Source organism: Papio anubis, chromosome 1, assembly GCF_008728515.1.
Source record: "Papio anubis isolate 15944 chromosome 1, Panubis1.0, whole genome shotgun sequence".
NCBI classification, from domain to species: Eukaryota; Metazoa; Chordata; class Mammalia; order Primates; family Cercopithecidae; genus Papio; species Papio anubis.
In genome coordinates, this window is record NC_044976.1 from 209,925,501 (window position 1) to 209,951,789 (window position 26,289).

Sequence of the window (26,289 nt, forward strand, 5' to 3'; positions counted from 1 at the left end):
TACAGCTGTCATATTTAACATGGGGTGGGGAATAAGAGAAGGAGGGAAAGTAAGTTAGGCATGCTGCATATTCACCTGCACAAAAAGAAAAAACAAATGTGCCTACAGTTTCAGGGACTTAAGAACTTAAAGCCCATCAATGACACCTAAGTAAGAAATTCTGATAAAATATTTATTCCTTTGTGGCTTGAACTAGGATCTCTTCCCTGATCTCCCAAAGACCTTCTGGTCATTTTCAATCGGATGCCTCACCATGCCTTAAAATTTATCATGTGTGAATTGAAACTCAGCTTGTCATCTTCTCCCTCCATACCTGCTCGTTCTTGTGTATTATCTATCTCAGTGAACAAAGCCACCGCTATTCATTCAGAAACCCAAGTTCATCTTTTGACATGTTACTTATCACAAATGCATACATTTGTCTCTGTCTTTTCTATTAAAGTCCTACCTCATTAATTCATTGCTCTCATCTTCCAAGATTTGCCCTGCAACATATTTTTAAAATTGGAATCTACCTTTTTCTAAAATACAAATCTGCTCATCTAAATTTCCTACTTGAAGCATTTTAGTGGCCACATACACTAAGACATGTGGCCTCAAAATATTATCTAAGCCTTTAATGTGGCTGACAGAGCCCTAAGCGGTGCCTACTTACCTTTTGAGTTTAGTGTCTTGACTTAAGCTATCTTGAATTCCAGCCTCCAGCCAAACTAAAATACCTCTAGACTAATTTCCTTTCCGCATGTTTTCCCTCAGCTTGAAACATTCTCAACATCTCATGGGTTCACTAATGATTGTATCTGAGTTTAGAAAGCGTTTGTTCCAGCACATCTCTTGACACTGGTCTCCCTGTCTCCTAGTGTGTGACAGACTCACTACATATTTACTCATGAAGGCACAATAGCAGTGTTAACTATGCCAGATGCCTCAGGGTACAAGCAGGTTGAAAATGGAATGAAGTCCCTTGTTTGCTGAAAAAGGGTAGTGGTAAAAACTAAGGATATGTAATCCCAGCACTTTGGGAGGCTGAGACGGGCGGATCCACAAAGGTCAGGAGGGTCCAGGGGACATGCTGGCTAACAGGGTGAAACCCCGTCTCTACTAAAAATACAAAAGAGCAGCAGGTGAGGTGGGGCGGGCACTGTGGTCCCAGCTATTCCGGAGGCTGAGGCAGGAGAATGGCGTGAACCCGGGGCTGAGGCTTGTAGTGAGCTGAGATCAAGCCCTGCACTCAGCCTGGGCGACAGAGCCAGACTCAGTCTCAAAAAGCAGGATGGTGTTAAGAGGAAGTAGAAAAGAAAGGGAGGTTCAGTGCAGATTAATTATAATGAAGACATTTCAGTAGCTCCACGCTCGGAAGACTTTTCTGTCATTCAAGAAACACTGTGCTGTGAGTTAAGAGTCTGGATTTTTCCTGTTTCCAAGTAGAAAAATAAGATGAAATATATTTTCAAAAGTATAGATGGAGGGTCGGAGGTGGGGGTTGCAAGAGAGTGCATGAACAAGAGGAATCTCTATGAAGTAAAGACAAGTGATCATGCCCCGTTTGTAGAGGGAAACCAAGCCAGCATCACTACCAGAGATGTGGGGCTTACCTACCAGTGAGAATCCACTGAAAACAGCTGCAGAGGAGGCCACAGGATACGGCAAACACTAGCCAGCCAGACACATTGTAGCAGGAGAAAGCAGACTGCACTGGGCCAGCTAACTTCTGAGTCATGTCTGTACCTGCAGTGTCTCTAATGTCACTGACACACAGCTCAGTGCCACCAAGAAAGCCAGGTTCTGGACTAGGAATGGGTGGATGCAATGGAAAATGACCAGACACAGAGAGAGAGAAGAGGAAAAAGAATGGGAGCACTCTCTCAAGACGCCTCTGCAAAACACACATCCAAAGCACAAGAGGAAAATTCTCAAGGAGAAAGAATAAAACAACTCAATAAAGAACAAAATGAATTCACCTTTAAAATGCAAACAACAGGGCAAAACTTAAATAATAATTATATTTGGAATCTGTAGGCCAGGCGCGGTGGCTCACGCCTATAATCCCAGCACTTTGGGAAGGTGAGGCAGGTGGATTATGAGGTCACGAGTTCAAGACCAGCCCAGCCAAGATGGTGAAACCCCATCTCTACTAAACAAAAATACAAAAATTAGCCAGGCCTGGTGGCAGGCACCTGTCATCCCAGCTGCTCGGGAGGCTGAGGCAGGAGAATTGCTTGAACCCAGGAGGCGGAGCTTGCAGTGAGCCGAGATCGCGCCACTGCACTCCAGACTGGGAGACAGAGCGAGACTCTTGTCTCAAAAAAATAATAATAAAATAAAATAAAAAGAAGTAACGTCTTTAAATTGTGGAAGGAAAGCAGTGAATTGAGACCATTAGGACCATTAGACCCACCTGAAACATCATTCACATGAAAGGGGAGAGAGAGATTTTCAGACATAGGAAAGGTACAGGAGGTAACTACGCCCAAAGCCTCACTGAAGCGTCTGCTGCGGGGCACATTTCAGCAAGGAAAAAGATGCAAACAAAGTGAGGGCCTGGGATTTAGGAAATCACAGAAACCATAGAAACTGGTGAAATAAAATCAACCCTAGAATGTGAACAGTAACAATTACAACTAATTTTTCATGTTTACGAAGGGCACTAAAATTTTAGATAGTAACAACTTGGGTGGGAGAAATTCAGGGAAGAATTCAAACATGCGAAGGGGCATGCACTACTCTCTTCATTCATTCAGTTCAGCAAATGTTTATAGAGTGGTTAATGTGTGCCAGCAACTGGTGTAGGCTTTGGGAGTTGTGGACAAACAAAAAAATGTCCTATCCTCGTGGAACTTACGTTCTAATGAGGGAGACAAGCGATGTAAAATAATGTCAGGCAATATAATATTTAAGTAGGATGGCAAATAACATTCTCAAACCAGAATACCATTGAGAGTAAAAGTGAGGCTGTCACACCTGGAAAATCTCCATAAATTGATACCACACCCAGACAAACTCTGGTCACCCTACATATAAGCACTATGTGAGCTTTAAGTGTTATGAAAAGACATAGAAAGACCCTATCTCTTTCAAAAAAAAAAGTGGCCAAGTGTGGTGTCTCACATCTGTAATCCCAGCACTTTGGCAGGCCAAGGCCTTGAACCCAGGAGACAAGCCTGGACAGCTTAGGGAAACCTCATCTCTAAAAAGAAAAAAAAAATTTAATAGCCAGGTGTGGTAGCACTTGCCTGTGGTCCTAGCTACTCCGGAGGCTGAGGTGGGAGGATGACTTGGGCCCAGGAAGTGGAGGTTGCAGTGAGTTGTGATCACACCACTGTACTCCAGCCTGGGTGACAGGGTGATACCTTGTCCAAAAACAAAACAGGGAGAAGATGGTAATAATGAATATGTTTGGACTTTGTTACAAAAATATGAAAGTAAATATAAATTAAAAAGTTAGCACTATTCATTAAAAGAACAAAAAGAATTAAAGAAGGAATAAGAAAAAAAACCATATCAACTGAAGGTCAATCCAATCCAACTAAAAGCCAGAAAGGTAAGAAAAAGCAAAGCCAAAAAAAAAAGTACAGTAAAAAGAGAAGTGACTGTGGATAGTAGGTGGGAGAACTCGAGGGTAGGTGGATGGGGAAAAATTGTTAGAAGCTCTGAAAATCCTGTACCATCATTCCTTGAACTACAGCAGCCGTCATTAGCATTTCCACTTCCCAGCTAATCGGTGAACTCAGACTTTTGGAGGTTGTATTTGTTTCCTGTAAAACACAGTTAAGTAATCAAAAGCAATAGGAAGAGGTTTAATGTTTCAAAGTGGTGTGACAAAGGGGACATTCACCCCCTTCTCTCAAAAATCATTCCAAAGCAACAAGGAACAAATATGCATCATCTTTGATTTATCTTCAGTTAAAATTAGAGGTATCAAAAACTCAAACCACAAAATATACAGAAGATCTGCCAAATGGATGGGTATGGAAAAAGGCAGAGAAGATGCTCATGAAGACACATCTCAGAAAAAGCAAACAAAGTCTCGTTCTCCAAGGTGAAACCATACCCTTAGGAGGTGTTATCTCAAAATACTTCTCCAAGGTGAAACCATACCCTTGGGAAGTGTTATCTCAAACTGTTTGCAGTAATGGACCTTGGTACACCAACTGGTATTAGACACTCCCCTGAATATAGCTTACTATTTTTTTTACATCAGGAAGGATGCCTACATGAGAAATCAGGCTGACAAATCATATTTGCAGGAAGATGTCTATCAATAAGACAAAGGTGGAGGAAGAGACCGTGAATTAGCGTAGTAAATACTAGAACAAGACACGCTCTCCATCCTACTTCATAAATGAAATATTGTCTAGCTTGAAACACAACCCTACTCTCTCCCCAATACAAACTATTCAATATTTGCAAATAGCTGGCAAATAACATTAACACTGCTACCAAACCAACAAAGATTATTTAAGTGAGAATACGATAGGCCAACTTATTGAGGAATAGCAGTGAAAAAAGTACTAAACACAGTTAGCAAACATCAGAAGGGTCATGGAGAAGTGGCGGTAATTCCTGGAAGGCTAGGATGATCATATGTGTATTGCCTTGCGTATTTTAATATATGTGTATTTAAAAATCATATGCATGTGTGGAGGGAAAAAAACACGATTTCCTCAAAATGCTAACAAATTATTTAAGTAATTTTTGAAGAAAAAACTCTGAATAACATAAATATGTCCTTGAAGAATCAAATACCTCAAGGTAAAGTCAGCCTGGGGCACCAAGGGGAAGCTTTAGAACTATTTCTGGCCGGACACGGTGGCTCATGCCTGTAATCCCAGCACTTTGGGAGGCCAAGGTGGGCGGATCACGAGGCCAAGAGATCGAGACCAGCCTGTCCAACCTGTTGAAACCCCATCTCTACTAAAAATACAAAAATTAGCTGGGCATGGTGGCTTGTGCCTGTAATCCCAGCTACTCGAGAGGCTGAGGCAGGAGGATCACTGGAACCCGGGAAGCAGAGGTTACAGTGGGCCGAGATTATGCCACTGCACACCAGCCTGGGTGACAAGAGCAAGACTCCTCCTCAAAAAATAAAATAAAATAAAAAATTTTTTAAAAGAACTATTTCCATTAAAAATCAGGGACAAGAGCAGGCTGTCTACTTTCACCTGCTATTTATCACTTTTCTGGCAATGAACAAAAAAAGGTACACGATGGAAAAGGAAGAGGTGAAGTTAATTTTTATTTGCTGTTTATTAGATTATATACTCAAAAAACAGACAATAATCAAGCAACTATTAAAGATAATAATAGAATGACATAAATAGACTAGGCCAAAAATTAATATACAGAGATCAAGAACTTTCGTGTAAACAAACAATACCCAGTCAGAAGAAAATTGGGAAATATCCCCACTTAAAATAGCAAACAAAAAATCCAAATAATATGGAATAACTGTAATAAGAAATGTGTAAGGTCTATATGAAAATAAGCGAGAGACGCACAAAAATGGAAGGGCATTGACAATGCCAGTACTCCCTAAACAAATTATAAATTTAATATAAATTTAGTGCATGCCAATACTTTTAATGCGATCCAAATAAAAACACCTGCAGAATGTTTTGTTGGGGGAAGACGGAGGGTGAGAACTAAAGAAGTTGACTTCAAAGTTTGAACATAAAAATAAGCAAGAACAGTCAAGGTTTTGGGGAGAAACAACTAGTGGAAAGAGAAACTGGCCCAATTACATTTTACACATGTTAGAAAGTGACAATAAGTGTTTGTAATAGCAAAACATTGGAAATGTCTAAATAATGAAGTAATGTTTAGGCTTTAAAAGGGAAAAAACAGCCAGGTGCAGTGGCTCACACCTGCAATCCCAGCACTTTGGGAGACCGAGGTGGGTGGATCACCTGAGGTCAGGAGTTCGAGACTAGACTTAGTAAAAATACAAAAATTAGCCAGGCATAGTGGCGGGTGCCTGTAACCCCATCTACTCGGGAGACTGAGGCAGGAGAATCACTTGAACCTGGGAGGCGGAGGTTACAATGAGCCGAGATTGTGCCATTGCACTCCAGCCTGGGCAACAGGCCAAGACTCCATCTCCCCCGCAACAAAAAAAAAAAAGAGAGAGAAAACAGACCCTTTATGTACTGATGTAGATGTTCAACGTTTTGTTAAGGGGAAAAAAAATCCATAAAAAGTTTCTATCTTTGTTATTGGGAGGAAAAATCAGGAAGAAAAACAATGTTTATAGTACATTCTCATTTATCAAAAAATGATGGCAGCATGATTACTGAATTTCTAGAAATTAACATACATAGAATATCTCTGGAGTCATTGACAAGAAACTGATTATTAGTTACTTCTGGAGAAGAAAAACAGGTAGAATTTGGGATAGAGGAGAGAGAATTTTAATTGTTATTTCCTTTGATTCTTTTGGATTTTGTATGAGATGAAAACAATATAGAAATATTTTATAATTAATTTCGTGGAACTTATCTCATTTCAAATATCAAATGACACCCAGCTGGTCAATTCTGTTAAATCAAGGAGACAATACAGGTTGGGTGGTTTACGTGTTTCCACATCATAATATCAACTCTATCAGATGTCCTCTCCAAGTACAATCAGGACAATTCTCACTCTAGACCACTACAGAGAGCTATCTGTAAGGGTAGCAAACCAATCTTGTTTCCCTGTTGCCAGAATGAAAAAAAAGTCGGGGTCATCTGTAGGCCACTGGGCATATTTTCTCCTATGGTGGTCTGATTGTGACAATAACATTGGGCTTTTTGTTTCACAATAGGCCCGTTTTGGTTCTACTTGTGCAAAACTCCCTTTCACCTCAATTTTGGAGTTGCTTCATGCTTCCCTCCTGGACTATGTAAATGTTCCTAATTTACAGTTCCACTCCTATCATACACTCTAAAGTTTTCCAGAGGTTAACATCACTTTCTAATCCAGGCAATGGATCATAGGAGCAATTTACACTTTACATGTTAGTCAACAATGAGAATTATCTGTTGGTTTCAGGCTTTTTGGAGTCAGAAACTGGCAATATACTTAAACATGTCCCAACAAGCCCTATGATAATGAAGTTTAATTAATCTAAATTAGGCCCTGCAATACTTGTTGTTTTCTATCCATGTATTTTACCTTATAAATGCTGTCTGTAATTTGTCAGCATACCCTTAAATTAGGGAGTTCATATTTTTCAAGCAAAGAGTGAGAATAAAAAAAAAATGAGTATTTAGCTTACAGAATTTCAGGATAGATCTAGAAATAGACTCCATCCACAGAATTCCTTCCAGCACAAGGAAAACCAGACGTGTGGTGCCGATGGTAACACAAATTGTATATTCTTTGGCTCCTCAAATAAAACAAAAATTAAAATATATATATACCATGGTGAAAACAAAAACAGAAAGCAAGAAACTCCAGATGTAAATATTTGGATAACTCTCAAACCTTTTTGTTAGAGTTTCAAACATCAAATTTAAAATCTCCAGCCTTGATTAGACACCCAATTCATAATTTGGTGTCCAATATCCCCTTCCCACAAATTAGCCATTGCATCATGTTAAGTAACTGTGGTCTTGCTAGATAAAGAATGTCCTGGCAGCAGAATATGACAGATAAAGGTGGTGGTTTGGAAGACTTCATGTGTGCCTAGTTTATTAAACACACTCTCCTTGCCTTCAGGAATGTGAGTTGGGAGTGGGGCTCAGGCCATCAGTGCGTCATCAGGAAGATGTGGCAAAGCTCAAAGAACAGAGCAAGGAGGATTGCCACCAGGAAGGTGAAGAGGAGCTGGAATTGTCCATGGCAACAGATACGCATGGGAGGAGGGAGGTTTAGAAGCCTGTGTACAGCAAGAGGAAGGCAGTGAAATGAAGGATCCAAAGGTCCCACTTTTACATCAGGCAACGGGCAGACATTGCCTGAGAAATGTTACTCATTTTCTCTGATGTTTCTTCATCTCTGTACTCTTACAAATTTTTTTTTTTTTTTTTTTTTTTTTTCTGAGACAGAGTTTCACTCTTGTTGCCCAGGCTGGAATGCAATGGCACGATCTCAGCTCACCGTAACCTCCGCTTCCAGGATTCAAGCGATTCTCCTGCCTCAGCCTCCTGAGTAGCTGGGGTTACAGGCATGTCCCACCACGCCTGGCTAATTTTGTATTTTTAGTAGACGGGGTTTCTCCATGTTGGTCAGGCTTGTCTCAAACTCCCGACCTCAGGTAATCCGCCCGCCTCGGCCTCCCAAAGTGCTGGGATTACAGGCGTGAGCCATTGTGCCTGGACAAAGCAATTTTGTAATTGACAAATAATAATTGTACATATGTATGGGGCACATAGTGATGTAACATATATAATGTATAGTGATCAGATCAGGGTAATTGGCGTATCTATCATCTCAGATTTTTATTATTTCTTTGTGTTGGGAAATTTCAATACCCTCCTTTTAGCTATTTAAAATGATATAACATATTATTGTTAACTTCCTATTTTTCTAAAGAAGCATTTTCTAAGGTTACTTGGCCCCGTGTTCCTCCACCGCCCCTATTAGAAGTCTCATATATGGGCTGGGTGTGGTGGTTCAAGCCTGTAGTCCCAGCATTTTGGGATGCTGAGGTGGGTGAATTGCTTGAGCCCAGGAGTTGAAGGACCAGCCTGGGCAACATAGCAAAACCCCAACTCTACAAAAAAAAGAAAAATTAGCCAGGCATGGTGGCATGCACCTGTAGTCCCACCTACTCAGGAGGCTAAGGTGGGAGAATCTCTTGAGCCCGGGAGGTTGAGGCTGCAGTGAGCCAAAATTGCGCCACTGCAGAGGACAGAGCGAGACTCCATGTCAAAAAAAAAAAAAAAAAAAAAAGAGAAAGAGAGAGAGTTGGAGGAGACTTGACTGATTGAGACCAGGGCCATGATCCCACCACTGCACTCCAGCCTGGGTGACAGAGTGAAACCCTGTCTCACAAACAAAACAAATTTTAAAAAGTCTCATGTATGTTCATGAGTTTAGTTACGATCTTTTTGCTCCAAAATCAGTTTCTCCAGATCCCGCTGCTCACATAAATTTGTCGTATTTCTTCGGACAGGGAAAAAGTTTCATTTACATAAATGTTTCACTGTCACCACAGACTCAGCATCTATGAAAACCTGCCTCAGTATTTTCTGTGACCGGATCCTCATTTACACTGGGCTCCCCATCTGCTGCACTAACATCCCTCTTTCATCACCGCATTCTGTGACTACTTCACACATTTGTCTCTTCTTTCAGACCCAATTCTATGACCTGGTCTGGCCCTAACCTTCAGTTTATGTTGTCGCAAAAGCCCCTGAGCTGGCCTATCTGGACTCAGATTCTGTTCCCCCCAGTCACCTAGCATGTCATGACTGGAATAACCCTTGATTCAATCTATCAGCGATTTTCTATTTCCTACGATGTCAGGTGGAACTTGCTCTGCCTCTTTTTCAAGGCCCTCCATATTCTTTCTTCTCTGTCTCCTCCTTCCCCCCATGCTGCAGCCCCCACGCCTACCCCTAACACACGGGGAAAGGAGATTATTATGGTGCTCCCTGCAGATACCGTCTTCAGGGCTGATGCACCCATCCCATCTCACCGTCTCACCTGGCTGCTGACCCTCGCTGAAACTAACAGTGGGATCCTCACTGAGATTTGCCCTTAGAGGCAATACATGCCCCATCCTAGGGATGGCTTGTGCGCAGTGACTGAGGGATGTGGGCTACAAAAACCTGTCTCTCTTTCTTCAATTTGGCACCACTCTAAAATGCGCCCCCCAGCTCCAGAGCTCCCCATAGGATCAGACAAGTCCTCAGTTGTGACCTGATGGCTTTTCCCACCGCACAGTCCTCGTGTGCTTAGAGGCGTCTGTTCTGCAGGTGTTCCCCCAATAAACCTTCTGCTCACAACTCTGGCTCAGAGTTTGGAAAACCAATCTAAGATAGACAATTCCGGTTCCCAAAGAAGGAAACTCGAACCCAGGATTTGGAGAAAGCTCAGTCACTGGGTAGCTGCTGAGTATGGGTCCTGGCGTGCTGTGGCCGTGCATTGTTAAAACTCTTCCCAGAGGTAAGTCAGGATGGGATGCTGGTTGGGGAACTCATGGCTGGTGCAGTATTGACACAGGCAGAGGTAAATCAGGATGGGATGCTGGTTGGGGAACTCGCGGCTGGTGCAGTATTGACATAGGCAGAGGTAAATCAGGATGGGATGCTGGTTGGGGAACTCACGGGCTGGTGCAGTATTGACACCAGAACTCAAATGAAATTATTTAGACAGATAATGAGGGTAAGAGAGTCCTCAATAAAGTTTCCCTTTTCATAAAAAGCAGCCCCTTTTTTTATAACAAAGAGCAGCCTGAAATATCAAGCTGCAGATACAGAAAAGCAGCCAGAAGCTTGCACAGGAGAATGCCGGCAGCTGTGCCGATAGGAAAAGGCACCTGGGGACCAAGCATGTTCTACAGGGAGGCTCGATCTTCCCTTTTCTTTGTCACTTGTGTGCAATCAGGGAACAGGCAGGGAGATAACTCATCTGCATAATAAAAGATGAGGGTGGGGCAGCCAGCTTCACTATGTAAAGGACACACCTAATCCAACCAATCCGTTGCACCCTATGTAAATCAGACACTGCCTCCTCAAACTCATCTATAAAACCAACTGCATCTCCCCACGAATGGGGAGATCCACTTGGAACCCTCTTCCTCTGCGCGAGGGAGCTTTTCTCTTTTGCCTATTAAACTGCCGCTCTTAAACTCACTCCTGTGTGTCTACATCCTTGATTTCTTTGGCATGAGTCAATGAACCTCAGGTGTGACCCAGAGGAATGATGCTGCTTCGATATATTTGGTGCTTAAAAGTTGTGAGGGGCAGAGTGATTATAAGGGCTTTGGGATTGGGTACGTGCTTACAAGTGGCATGGACTTGTTGAAGAGATAATAAAAGGCTCAAAGTGATTAATCACCAATTCAGACAGAATGTAAAAGCCCTAGATAGGGTCTTCTAGCTAGCATTCAGTTAAGCCCCAGTCTCCTGCAGTCAGAAGAAGACTCAATTGTAAAAAGGAGCTCTGTTTCAGAGAATTGTGTATTCTCAGCTTCAGCAAGTCTCTTGTCCCAAGATTAGAACCCTAATAGGGAAGTAGAACCCCTAAAATTGGGAGAGGAGTACTTGGGTAGATGCAGTTGGAACTCTCAAAGTCCTCTGAGCCTGCTAGGTCTGTTGTTAGTCTCTCATTTCTGCTGGGGATCTGCTGGATTGGCCAAGGGAGGAAACAGAGTATATGGTGAAATCGCAGCAGGAGCTGGGAGAAGGATGGGAATGTGTCCCAAGGCTGCTGTATCAAGGAAGAAGAGCAGGACATTACACTGGATAATGCTTATCACCATGGGAGCAGTCTCCCGTGATTCAGGATTTGAGCCTGTGGAAAATCCCCCAGGAATGGTGATAATAAGCTACTAGGATGATTTTTGGAGTGTCTCAAACGCTTTGATTCACACTCCATGAAATAGAAATGTAAGAGCTTCCATGGTGCGTGATGGATAAAACCACCCTAAGGCTCAGAGAAGTGGGCGTGCTAAAGTGGGTTTGTTCTGTAAAGCCATGAAAACTAAACCACTCACCAACTGTGTTCCCAGGAAGGTCTCTAGTTACCAAAGCTATGATGCTTGTGTTCATGAGAGGGATAGCAACTCTAGTGCTCAGCAGTGCCATCATCTGTAGGCCAGGGATAACTGTAGGAAGAGATGCTGCTATAAAACTAGGTTCCCTGAGGGACGCGAGAATACCAAGATCTCAACATAAAATGAGCCAGGTTGTAATGTTTACCTTTCAGAAATGGGCACAGTTATTGCAAAGAGGGGTAGGACTGTAGTGGCACCTGTGGACTCCCAATTTGAAAATGGTTACTAGAACATGATGTTTCTGAAGGCAAGATGGATGGGGCATTGTAGGGGGAGGGCAACAAGAAGTATTGCTTAATTTACACAGTCAAAATAAATCAGTAAAGGAAAATCAGAGGCAGAGGGCAGAATCTCAATGAAAATCGCAATCCCTTGTTCGGTTTCCAGATCAGACCTGAAACCCATTGGCTGAAGAAGTGGCTGATTCCTTATGACCCGGCAATACCAGGGCAAATTTATTCATTTGTTATTTCCCTACTTCTTAACCAGGGAGCTCAGGATGACTTTATTCAGGTAAATGTGGTTTGGGAGAGAAGAACGCTCAGCGCTTTTGAGAATTATTGAATACTGCGTCTGAACTGACGCCAATACCTGGAGGCCCAGTGAACCACCATGGCTCCCTACTACTGTAGAGTCATATAGGGTCTACTAGAGTCCTCCAAGCTCTGGCTCTCAGTGGGCCCACGGGTCCACAGACTAACCTAGTGATCCTTTCCCTCATTTCCAAATACGTAATTAGAAGGGGCACTCTTGGTAGTTTGAAGAACCCTCACATTGATTCTTGAGTTCTTAGGTAAGAGCTATTGTAGTGGAGAAAGACTAATGGAAGCCCCTGAAGCTGCTCCCCAGCCTAGAAAAAAAGAGTAAATAAAAAATGATGCTAATTCCAGAAGGAATCAGGGAAATTATGAACCCGTCAAAGACTTTAGTACTGTAGTATCCCTGGCTATATTTCTATTTACTTCACCATGCTGGCTTCTACGAAAACCAAATGGAACATGGCAGGACGTCCCAGCAGTAGCCCCAGTTACTCCTACTGCACTCAGTGTGATCTCTTTGCTAAAGCAGATTAAAACAACCTCCAGAACTTTACCTGGCAAGCGTGTTTTCTGTCATCCCAATAGGTGGGAGGACCAGAGGTAGTCTGCATTCCAATGGGATGAACAGTTTATGTTTATGACCTTGACCCCGGACTATGTAAGTTATTACGCTCTTGGTCAAAATGTAAACTGAAGGGACATTCTGTAAATCACTACACAGATCCATCATGTGATTGGCATCATGTAATAGGACCAGATGAGAAGTATGGGGCAAGTCATGCTGGAGGACTTGGTAAGCGCACATTCCATACACCTTAGAAAGTGGGCAATAAACCTTATCAAAATCCTGACTCTGGGTAAGATCCATTAGACATATTTTTTTCCTATTCCCTCCACTGAAATCTGCAGATGTTATGTGTGTGTGTAAGTGTATACACTATATACATTATACCCTATATAGACACCATTCTCTACTTTTTCTCACACAATATATACACTATACACTATATATATATTGTGTATATACACATGCACACACACATATAACAAACATATGAGGCTGTAGAAGGTGGAGAAAAGAAGGCAGACAAGGTAGAAAACTCAGGATTCAAGGAGTGGTATGGCAGTGATTTCCCTGGTTTTGTTTGTTTTGCCTTCTATTCTAGACTAAATACTAATGAAGTCAGTAACATCAATGGATTCAAAAAACAACAACAAAAATAAGCATGGTTTGCCATATTTTGCTTTTGATAAGTTGAATGGGCATCTGCTCTGTGTGGGAAGCAGGGTGAAGGGGTGACAAGGTTGGGGATTAAGGAGAATTCAGAAGATAACATGATGAATAAGACATTTTAGGCTGCTCTGCCTATGCAATAGGAATTCTTTATTCCTTTACTTTCTTAATAAACTTACTTTCACTTAAAAAGTTTTCATTGCATTATTTATGACTTGGTCTTATTGCTATCACTCACGCAGACATTAATAATCAGTGGTGGCAGGTCATTCATTAAATAAGCTTTCTGGGAATATATACATTCTAAGTTGTTCACACAATAGCAAAAGTCATTTTCATTGACTTTGTAACTTAAAAATCAGTTGACCAACTTCAAAAACAAGTGAGTTGAAATATGTTAGCACACAGTGAAATATTCTGTCCCATTTAATAAACGAAGATGAACTATTTACTAGGAAGTTGAGTTTAATTCCTTTGAAGTCTACACAGTGGATCAACCATGTGCAATTTGATTCTGAATTTTATTTTATTTTATTTATTTATTTATTTATTCATTTATTTTTTGAGACAGAGTCTCACTCTGTTGCCCAGGCTGGAGTGCAGTGGTGCGATCTTGGCTCACTGCAAGCTCCACCTCCTGGGTTCAGGCCATTCTCCTGCCTCAGTCTCCCCAGTAGCTGGGACTACAGGCACCCCTCACCATGCCCGGCTAATTGTTTTTTGTATTTTTAGTAGACACGGGGTTTCACCGTGTTAGCCAGGATGGTCTCCATCTCCTGACCTCGTGATCCGCCTGCCTGCCTCAGCCTCCCAAAGTGAGCCACCACGCCTGGCCTGGATTTTATTTTTTATTGATAGTTGCGTTTTCTTGAATGGCAGATTAAGTCAATTCATAGAAAAATGCAGGCGCTGTAAACTAAGAAATATTTATATGAAGAAATGTTGGAACTCATGAGAAGTAAATGTGAAAATGAACAAAACTCAGGACAAGTGTGTCCCTGGTGCTAATGGGGAGACTAATGGTGGGCTTCCATTTGCTGCAGTTTCTCAAGGCTTCCTTGTTTAGTGTTTCTCATTCAGCCAGCACAGTGAGAATACTCTGTCTTCAGCTGGTGGGGGATCTGGAAGAGGCTTGGAAGCCCCAAAGACCAGGACTGAGGGCCACCTCCATCACTTCTGCTCCTTGGATGCCTGATTCTAATTATCTTAGAAGATTCCAGACTCCAAAGGAGATCATGTGACATAAGCCAGAGGTTGAACTCACTGCGGTTGAACAAAAACACTCTGAATCCACAGTGCTGTTTCACGGCTCACTGCAACAAGTTAAAAATTCCACTTTTATGGCACATCACACCAGGATCACGTATAATCCTAGATTATCTTTATTTGTTCTATAATTTAATAGTATACCTATAAAATAATTACATTATACTTATAGCTTTTCTTCATTTATAAACAAAACAAAAAAATTAAATACAATTTGAGCCATTATAAGGTAAACTTTGTACATACGATAACCCCCAGAAGGAGCTTCACACTGCAGCATATCATATTGCTTTCATTGCTACACCCACAACTGGGTTCGAAGAGAGTGTGCTCGTGTTTGCGTTCCGTAAGTTCTTACCTTAATCCCTCCCCTATCTGTGTGGGTTCCGTGTTAATCAAATGATAGGGGTTGGCTCTGCAGCTGGTCAGAGACCCTCCTCCACTCACCTCCCACTCCACCCCTAGCCTCCATTACAATCACGCAAATTTCCTTCCTTCACAGCTTTTCTGCTGCATGTTCTGCCACCGAGTCAGACTTGAGGTTTTCCGCTAAATGCAAAAATCAATCCTGACCTTGAACACCCTTCTCTCCATTTTCTCTCTATCCTCAGGTTCCAGCCCTCAAGGATTTCTTTTGATTTCTGCCTCCTGAGTTCAGGCTGTATACACCCATTTATGAAACCAAGAGGCCCTCTGCAACAACACATTCTTGCTCAGGTCTCATGGTGTTGCAGAAGTGACAGAAATGGACCTTGCAGTGCAGTGGCCTGAGATAGATTCACTAACCCACCCCACCCCAATCCTTGCTCTTCAAGTGAATGTCTCTAGATCCACCATCACTACCTAGTATCAGGAAGCCAAGTCCCCACAGCAGCTTGCAGAAGGTCTCTCTCACATACTAGGGAAGTGGCCCCTCACAGGAGCACTTGCTGGGGAATCATCAGTGAAAGGTTTGCAAAGTTTACTGATTCCCACCAATGGCAGCCTCATTCACATTTGTCAGATTCCATAAGCATTACTCACAGGGAAGCCTTCCTGGGGCAACTGAGCAAAGGGATCTAGAGGAAGTATAATTTTGCTGGAAAATAAGTTATGTCTACTTCCTTATATCAAGAGATCACAACATGGAAACTTCAATAATTCATTATAAAAACAAAAGGTGACCTGATGTTTGTTCGTCCCTTTTGAAGTCTATTCTTTGAAAAGGAAGCAAGTTTTGTGCAGAACAGTTCAACTAGATTACTATTCCATATATTTTATTCCTTATTCCCTTCTATACCACAAAGCGACTCAACTCCTTATATGTTTAAATATCCCTTTCTTTTTCTCTTTCTTTTAACAGGAAATAGTTTTTGCTTAGTGTCACGGCAGTGAAAATAGTATGCCGCTTCACCCCACATATGCATATTTCACATTACGGGGGCTTTCGAGTTTCCGGTCATCAATTTCCCGACGAATGCCCCTCCCTATACCTATCCATCCCAAGCCAGTTTCTACATTGTGCTGCAATGTTTTAGTAACTTCAGTGAAATAATATTCAAAGTAAAAATCACGACTCCTCCCATCTCCCTGCCCAATCTAAAATAGGTGCATGACAGTGAATTGCTGACCAGGCATTTTTTTTTCTGAGTAAAACACCTTCTGGGCAGATCATCGCCTGCTCTCATCCTTACTCAGAATGGTGCTGCAAGCCAGAGTCAAAACATGTGAAACAATACATGAATAGGTCTATAATACTTTTTAACAGCTCTTTACAATATACGGTCACTTATAAAACCAGCGTTAATATAGAGACCTTTGTGTGTGATAATATTCTAATTGCAGCAATAATAGCATGCACACCAGAGTTCATCTTTAGTCCACAAATAGGGGGTGGGGACAGTGAGGAAGAAGAGGCGGTGGTGACTGAGGGTGGGGGATTATGCAGCCTGCTGTGCTCAAGGTTTCCCGGGAAGCCCACTTCGGGATCCAAGTGGCTCAAGTCGTCTTCTTGGTACCAGGTTTATTAGGAGACGCCCCTGTGCACCGACATATTTATGGAGGTTGTACATATCCCCATCACAGCAGCAGCCGAGGGCAGCCTGCCAGTCACAAGAATGAGCGCTTCCAGGCAGAGGTCCAGGGACCAGCAGGAGAGGTCTAAGGGGCAGCTCAGAAAAGTGACGCATCCTTCACTTCGCGCGGGAAGGGGGCGAGCTGGAGTGCAGGGGGCGGGGGCGGGGCAGAGAAATCCTTGCTTTTCCACATGGTGGAAACATCAATGTCGGATTTACAGTGCATCACCTTGAAAGGTCCTCTCTGACTGCTGGGTGGCGGGTGGTGGTTTTCCAGCATTTTCCTTCGGGCCTGATCCACCACCTGGTTTCGGGGGGCACAGGTGGGGCCCGGGGTCGGTCAGGAACACATCAGCAAAAGCTCCACTTGCGATCCACCTTTGTGACAAGGACACCGTCAGCCCTAAGAGACGTGCTTGCTGCTGAGGGGGGACACCAGGCAGCGTGAGAGTGGGCTCGGAGGGCAGGGACAGAGGTGGCGGCGGCGCCACCCAGCGGCCGGGCGCGCGCGGGGCTGAGCTGCGTCCGGCCGGGCGCTCACTGCTTGTCCGAGTCGCTGAGGTTCACGGACATGCAGCGGCACTGCTTCACCTTCTGGATTTTCTTGAGTCGGAAGGGTGGGTCCAGGCCGGGGCACTCGAGCTCCACGAGGACGGAGGTGACGCGCTGGGGCTTGCAGAAGGCGCAGGACTGGAAAGACTCCTCCTCCTTCTTCACGTGCCGCGGGATGTAGAAGGAGTTGCACTGGCCGTAGCAGAAGCGGTTGAGGATGGTGCGGCTCCGGCAGCCCTCCTCGCTCACCGTCTGCCGCAGCGGCTGCGTCTTGCACCAGTCACTCTTGAGGTACTTGCGCTCGGTGACCACCAGGGCCTCCTGGCTGGAGGCCAGCACCTCCTTGATCTGGTGCTGCCATCTCTCTGAGTTGTTGCTGCTGCCGTCCTTGTAAGGCGAGGGGATGGCGCCCGCCGGCCGGTTCTTCCGGGCTTCCGCCACCTTCACCAGCACGGCCACCAGGAACAAGGACAGGGAAAGCTTCCAGAACATCCTGCAACGAGAAAAGAGAGGGGCTGGCTGTGAAGGTCGTAGAGTACGGGCTCGATCTTTTTTTTTTTTTTTTAATTTTAGACATGGTCTAGCTCTGTTGCCCAGGCTGGAGTGCAGTGGCACGTAGCTTGCTGCAGCCTCAAACTCTGGGATCCTCCTGCCTCAGCCTCCTGTGTGGCTAGAACTACAGGCTTGCACCACCACGCCCATCTAATTTCTTTTTATTTCTTTTGTAGAGATGGGATCTCACCATGTTGCTCAGGCTGGTCTGGAACTCCTGGCCTCAAGTGCTCCTCTGCCTTGGTCTCCCAAAGCCCAGGGATTGTAGGCCTGAGCCACGAAGTCTTTTTAATGCTGTACGGTTTTACTAGCAGTGTCAGTCAGGTGGGGCGTGGCTGACTGATGGCTGCCCAGGGGCAGCCGGAGGTGAAAAGGGATTCAATGGTACAAGTGTAGACAGTTAGGACTCCACCCCAAATAATGCCTGGAAGGCAAGGAGGCAGACAAAATGGCCAGTAACTTATGCAGTAAATGCAGTTGGGAGACATACACATGCTGAACAGTTACAGAATTACAAAGCAAATGCTGGGAAGAGAGAACTCAAGCCAGTTTGCAGAAGTACCAATAATAGTTAATACTCAACATTTACTGTGTTTCACCATGCGCCAAGTGCTGGCCTAAGTGTACATCTCATTTACATGTATCTCTCATTCATCTTAAAAATAGCCTTCAGTTGGAGGTGGTGTTATGACCCCTACTTTACAGTGAAGGAAACTGAGGCTGGGGCCGGGCCCGCAGAAGTTGAGTCATTTACCTGAGGTCACACAACCACTCAACAATGCCCAGGATTTGAAGCCAGCCAGGCATCTACCTCCAGAGCCATCAGAGTTAACCAGCAGACATGGATATGATTACAAAAATCAGTAAGTACAAAACAGAGAGAAGATGGGTGTCATTCACAAGTTTCATTAAAAATGAATATTAAAGATAGAACTGGACAAAGGCTAGGAAAATTACTAGTTGCATCTGTATTATTACATGTGAATAATAACATTAGCATTTAAGATCTGCACACAGATATTCAAATCATTCAAATGAGTCATAAATTAGAGTCTCCTAGTAGAAACCAATTACCAGGTGTGAATTAAGAAATTTCCCTAGTTGTATTAAAACTGTCTGGTGACAATGTGAAGTTTGTATTAGGAGACTATGACACAAATTCAATAGGAATGGGAATCGGAGAGAAATTATTCTTACGCTATCTAAAACGTGGCTTGCAGGGGGTAAGCCAAAGTCTGACTAAAGTGAAAGACAGACTTCAAAGTGTAATTCACATTTTAAATTTTTGTATTTTTATTAGTAGCCCCAAGGAACACTAATACCCAGCAATATAGAGGACTCCGATCTCTTTTTACAGCTGTAGCCACCAATGTAGCTGTTACCAACATCATCATCCTCTTTACGTTTACTCATTTCCTCTGTTTTACCATCTCTAGGACTCCATGAATTCCCATTCTTTTAACATGCATACCCTAAAATGGACATGTAACAATTTTATACATATATCATATGTATCATACAGTAATATAGTATATATCAGTTATAATGTTATTTTTATCAATCATGAGTATATAGAAATGACTAAAATTGGATATTAAGTATGTTAAATGTTTGAATATTTTACGTCTTACATATATCCATGCTAATGGTAATAGCGAATATTTATTGGTTCTCAAAGCACATCAAACACAGTTTCCTTTGATGTATAAATGTATTTAATGATCAGAGTTCTATGAAGTAGGTACTATTATTTTCTGCATTTTATGGATGAGGACACTAAGGCATTGACAGGCTGCCAAGATTCTACAGCCAGTATGTGAAATGTTTGAATCCAGGCATCCCGGCTCCAGAATCTGAGCTCTGGGTGAATATAGCTGCCTCTTTGTTAAAAATATTCACATTAAAATATCTACGCTAAAATTATTTCTCTGAGTCTTAGTCTGTCTAAACCACAAGACGCCTTTGCATGCTACCTCGGAGATGATTCCTTTATTCATCAAGTATTCATGGAGCATTTATTCTGGAGTAAGCGCTGTGATAGGCTCACTGCAACCTCTGCCTCCCGAGTTCAAGCAATTCTCCTGCCTCAGCCTCCCAAGTAGATGGGATTACAGGTGCGTGCCACCAGACCCGGCTAATTTTTGTATTTTTAGTAGAGACAGGGTTTCGCTATGTTGGCCAGGCTGGTCTCGAACTCCTGACCTCAAGTGATCCGCCCGCCTCAGCCTCCCAAAGTGCTGGGATTACAGGCCACTGCGCCAGGCTAGGGCAAAGTTCTCAAAGGGTCGGCCGAGCCTTTACAAGATCTCACCTTTCGCCGGCATCTCACCAGCCTCCTCCATCCTCTCTCCCACTTGCTCACTCTGCTCCAGCCGTACTGGAAACAGCCTATCTGTTTCTAGAATGAGCTTGCCATTCTTGTGCTCTAGAGCCTTACCTTGTCTTTCTCCCAAATGTCTACTTGGCCTTCTTCTTCACAGTCTTCAACTCTTTGCTCAGTTACCACCTGTGTAGCAAAGGCTCAGTGTTACCTTCACCACCATCCTGGACTTCACCATCTCCTCCTTCCCTGCTTTATCTTCCTCCAGGGAAGGAGATAAAGTATTTCATAATCTCACTTGTTTTTATTGTCTGACTTTTCTCCTGGGAATGTAAGGTCCAAGAGAGAAGTTCTGCCTGTTTTGTTCATTGCCATGTCTCCTGCTCTCAAAACAGTGCCTGGTATACACTAGGCACTCAATAAATGTGTTAAGGCCAGGCGCGGTGGCTCATGCCTGTAATTCCAGCACTTTGGGAGGCCAAGGTGGGTGGATCCAGTGAAGTCAGGATTTGAGACCAGCCTGGCCAAAATGGTGAAACCTCATCTCTACTAAAAATACAAAAAATTAGCTGGGCGTGGTGGCACACACCTGTAGTCCCAGCTACTCAGGAGGCTGAGGCAGGAGAATCACTTGAACCCAGGAGGCAGAGGTTGTGGTGAGCCGAGATTGTGCCATTGCACTCCAGCCTGAGCAACAAGAGTGAAACTCCGTCTCAAAAAAAAAAAACAAAAAACTGTTGAATGAAATATGGATACTATACGGGTCATTGCCTTCAACAAGCCTGTAATTAAGAAGCTAGAGAAAGGCGTACAAATGACTGGGTGACGAAGGTGTATAGGAACAATGGCCTGGGTCCTCGTGGTAGTGATCCTGTGACCAATGACATCTGAATCACCTTACTTTACGGTGTACATTCCTGGGCTCAAGAAGCATTTTTTTTTTTAAAAAGTTTTAATTAAATTTGTTTTAGTTTTTAATTTGTGTGGGTACGGAGTAGGTGTATATATTTATGGAGTACATGAGATCTTTTGGTACAGGCCCCAAAGCATTCCGAGTCAGTCGTGTTGGGGTGGGTTTCAGATCTGTATTTCTAAAAATTGCCTCACGTAATTCTGATGGGATCCAATGGCCACAAAAGATAGTGAAGGCAAAAGGAAAAAGCATTGGTTCTACCTGGAGAAAGAGCAGGAGGAGCCTAGGAAGTCACAACTAAGTAGGTCCCCTAAAATCTGAATAGGATTCTCAGGGCGATGATATGGGCAAAAGCAAAGGGGTTTGGTCCTGTCGATGACACTGGGCAAAGGGAGTAAAATTAAAAAATTGAAAGCAGAAAGGAGAAAAAAAGGATTTTTTTTTTTTCCCGAAAACATTTTGTCCAGCACAATTATTAAAATTTTAGTGCCTCATTTTTAAAGGGTTTTTCTCATGCCTCCTTAGTTCCACACATGAAATGTCATATGAAAGCGGCCACGCTTCCAGCTGGCTCAGGCCAAGTGTCGAGTGTTGGACTTGCTCAGCTTACATAGCTTATTATATTTGTGGAATGATTTGTGATCTCAATAGCCTCTTAAAAAGAAAGTATTTTGGTTCCATTTTAATAATTTCCGAAATTATTAACATTCTGAGTAAACATAACCAAGAATTTGCAAGTCCCAGCCAGGAAAGAGTGACAGAGTCAGTCTGGTCCTCAATTCCTAGTTCCAGTAACAGCTTCACATGTATGGTTGATAGGCTCAAAAATGCACGCTTTCCTTCAACAGATCCTAGATCTTATCAGAGACAACAGAGCTAAGACAGAGCTAACGGAGCTAAATCAGATCAATTTGAGGCAAAAACGGTTAGAGCCAATAGTATTAGATGTGGTGAGGGGCATTCTTTGAACTCATTAACATGTTTTCAAAACATCTGGCCATCATCCTTGGAAGTTGTGTCTCATGGGAAGCTAAGCAAAAATGCAAACCTTCGATTTTCAGGAAGGAGGAAAAGAGGTTGAGGAAATCTCGATGACTGGGCCAAGTCAGTCTCTTCTCTCTTTCCTTTCCTACATCTTGTTTCTTTTCTCCTTCGCACATAGCAATGGTAAGATGGCCAAGGATCTGGCATCTCACTGTCAGACAGGTGAGTAGGCTAGAGGTGTTTGGCCATGGTGACCCAGAGCGATTGTGAGGCTGTATCCTCCTACTTCAGAGCATTAAGGCAGTTGAGCCAGCAACTGCTAACAGCACCTACACTGCTGGCCCTTGGCTGTGCAGGGTTCACCAGAGGAGAGAACGTGCTCGCCTCTGTCAGTTCGCTAACCATCCCTGTGCAAGCATGTCAGTGGCCTCGCCAGGACCTGAATTTAGCACTTTATAGAAAGTCCTGCTCTGTCCTGAACCACTTTGCTACTCAAAAAAATGGTTGGCACACAATTAACCTCTCAGGAATGCTGCCACCCTTGCCAGTAACGACAGCACGAGGATACTTCATTTTATTCTCACATCTTGTATTTGGCTTGTATCAGAAGAAACTCATAAATAAATCCTGTTGGTTTTATTAACCATCTTTCTGGCCTGACGATGTTCTCAATTTGCAAGGGGTGCCAGGACTATAAATGCTGATGGTCTAAGCAGACTGGGTTGGCCAAAGTTGGTTGTGCAAAGAGAGGTAGTGGAAGTGCTTTCCTCTTAAGTGAACGCCCTCGGGCCTGGCCTCTGTAGATACCAGAATAAGGACTGCACAGGCCAAAGCAAGCTAGTATTTAGGCAGCTAAAGAATCAATCACAGGCCCCTTCTATCAGCCATTCCTAAAAGTGGCAAGACCTGAAGAGGGGTTCTACAATAGGAGCTTGACCAATAAAGCTTCCTGATTTCTAGGAAAGAATACAGTAGTGCTGAGTCATCCTTCCTGACAGGCAAATGCAAGTGACCAATGGCTAAGGGTGCAGCGAAGCTGATGGACTCACTCCCAGAGTGGCCTTCTTGAGTTTTAGAAGTCAAATCAAGGTAGCCCTGGGCTGTGCAGGAATGGTGAATGGGGTGGGGCTGAAACTTTTTCTGCAACCTGAGAATTTTATGGCATTCTTGGAAAGTTGAAGGGAAGTCCCCAGGACTGAAGAGCTGAATACTGATAGACACATCTGGGATAAACTTGTTTCCATGAGCCAAGTGAAAACCATCGCAGAACCTAACAAAAATCTCCCTAACAAAACTCCCAACAAGATTACACTTCAGAGGTCATTTTTCTGAGGCTTAGTACTGCCACAGCCTCAACTACTAAAGGCACTTCATCGATGACTTGAATTCTTAGGCTGGGAGGGTGGTGGTCTGGCTCTTCAATTTTAAACCTTTAGAGACAGAGGTCGATGTTTCTTGGCCCCAGGATCATCCCCGCAGCCAAAGATTGCTTGGTTGCTGTAACCACTTACCTCCAGCTTCTATAAACTAAGGCAAACTATGGCCCACAGGCCAAACCTAACCTGAGATCTGTTTTGTAAATAAAGTTGTATTGGAACACAGCCACAGCCACTCGTTTAGTCTATGGCTGCTTTGGTGCTATAAGGGCAGAGTGAGTGGTGGAGACATGATAATATAATGCCCACAGTGTAAAATATTTACTTTCTGGCCTTTTACAGAAATACTTTGCTAAGTCCTGCTCCAAACATTTTCTGTCCAATTCAATCTTTGCTTTCCCTTTAGTGTTGAACTCTTTTGCCAAAAAGGTAGCTTTCAATTTTAAAATGTCTAACTATGAAACATTTCAAACAGAGAGCAAAACAGAAAATATAAGTACTCACCAGAAAGATGAAAACAATACTGACATTTCCCATTTTTATTTTGCAATCTCTCTTTCAGTTTTGAAAACGTAATATAAGTAAAGCTAAAATGCTCTATCTCCTCTCATCCCTCACGGAGATGACCAGTATCCTAAAGTTGGTATTCATCATTCCTGTTGATGCTTTTGCTGCTTATGTTCTGTGTATCAGAGTATGTTTCTGTGTGTGGACAATCTTTTTATTTATTTATTTTTTTGAGTCACAGTTTTGCTCTTGTTGCCTAAGCTGGAGTGCAATGGCGTAATCTCAGCTCACTGCAACTTTCGCCTCTTGGGTTCAAGTGATTCTCCTGCCTCAGCCTCCCGAGTAACTGGGATTATAGGCCCCCGCCACCATGACTGGCTAATTTTTTTGTATTTTCAGTAGAGACAAGGTTTTACCATGTTGTCCAGGCTGGTCTCGAAGTCCTGGCCTCAAGTGATCCGTTTGCCTTGGCCTCCCAAGGTGCTGGGATTACAAGCATGAGCTACAGTGCCTGGCCAATAATCTTTACATAAATTATATCACACTCTTCTATTGCAACTTTTTCCCCAAAAAATATGTGTTTGGGATTTTATGCACATGGATATTTGTAGAAGAAGCCTGTTTATCCCCACCACTGAATATTAAAGCACAGTTTATTCATTCAGCTTATGGAGGAAGAGTTATTTTCCTTCTAGGTTTTCACTATTGCCAATAGTGCTGCACTGAACATTTTTGCATGTGTTTATTTATGCCCATCTGTTAGAGTTTTTCTAGAGGAGACACCGGGCAGTGGAAATGCTGGGTCATAGGATATGTACAACTTGAGCTTGACTAAGTTGTGCCAAGTTGCTTTCCAAGTGCTGGTACCAGCATCCTTTCCCCTGGGTAATGTGTGAGTCCCTGCTGGTGCACGTACTTGCTAATTCTTGATGTTACCAGATTCATCACCTTTTGCCTATCTGAAACATTTGAGATGGTGTCTTATGATGATTTTAATTTGTATCTCTCTGATTGTACATCAAGCTTAAATGCCGTGGCAGTGTGACTGAAAATAAATGATTACAACTTACCTGAAGTGAGAGAAATTAAAATATGAGGAAAGGAAAACTAAGAAGTTCTAACTATAAATCTTCTGAACTGTCATGGAAATAATAGGAAGTGACTTGAGACTTCAAAGCAGAAAGGTCAGGGCATCCCACATGACTCAGAAGTTTGAAATCCAAATGGATTCATTTACTTTTCCAAGTGACATTGCCTGAGTGGAACATTGACTACCATTTTGTTCCAGGAGAAGTTTAATTTCATCTGGAAAAATTATATTATGTTTTCTTAAAAAGGTTTTCAACAGAGAAGAAATGATGCTATCATTACTTACTTTGACTTCTGGACAGCAAATGCATCATTAGGAAATTTGTAATCAACGTTCTGAATCTTTGAAGAAATTGTTGGGATAAATTCAGGATAGGAAATGAAATGCTAAAGCAAGATGGCAGCAAAGCATTAAATGAAATAAGGAGATGAATGAGGAAGCTCTTGGAAAGCTGTGTGTTTCTACACACATGGGCTGCTTCTCTCTAGGTCACATCCACGTGGGGATGGGTGGGAGAACGTGGTCTCTGGGCCCTGAGCTGCCCGTGTTGTGACCCTATGTGACTCACTCCCAGGCTTCTCCAGGTTCTCCCCTGTAAAATGGTGTTAATGGCACTTGTCACCCTCTGGACCCTGTTGCTGTCAGGAGGAACGTGGCACTGAAATCACATCAAAACCCAAGAACCCTCTGAGCAAAAAGGACCATGAGCTTTATTTGAAAGGAGGGAAGAAATCAGAAGCCATCCATTAGAATTTTACAGCCAGTGACATTGTGCTCTGCAGCCATTAGGCAGTACCTAAATATATCTATTTTTTTTCAGATAAAGATTTTAGGCTGCTGCCCGAAACACCAATCATGCTATCGTGATTCCACACCCCAAAGACCCCTTCTTCGACCTTCCTCGGACAGCATTCTGTGTCCAGTGAGAGCTAAAATAGCAGATGTCCACTGCCCTGGGAGCAGAGTATAGATTTTCTGTCTCTGTATACATAAAAATTCGAGAGGCCTGTCTAAAATGCTTTAAACAAAATCAAAAACATCCTGTCCAGGCCGGGCGCAGTGGCTTACGGTAATCCCAGCACTTTGGGAGGCCGAGGCGGGCGGATCACGAGGTCAGGGGATCGAGACCATCCTGGCTAACATGGCGAAACCCTGTCCCTACTAAAAGTACAGAAAATTAGCTGGGCGTAGTGGCAGA

General features: G+C 43.1%; 1 protein-coding gene across 1 annotated transcript in view; it reads right to left on the reverse strand.

Annotated features, from left to right (window-relative positions):
- Positions 1–14,836: 14,836 nt before the first annotated feature.
- GREM2 (gremlin 2, DAN family BMP antagonist) overlaps positions 14,837–26,289 on the reverse strand; it is a 124,961-nt gene continuing 113,508 nt past the window's right edge. The window contains exon 2 of the mRNA XM_009196746.4: positions 14,837–17,842. Within this exon, the coding sequence (XP_009195010.1) occupies positions 17,335–17,841 (507 nt within the window). The 5' untranslated portion in view covers position 17,842 and the 3' untranslated portion in view covers positions 14,837–17,334. The remainder of the gene's footprint in view (positions 17,843–26,289) is intronic.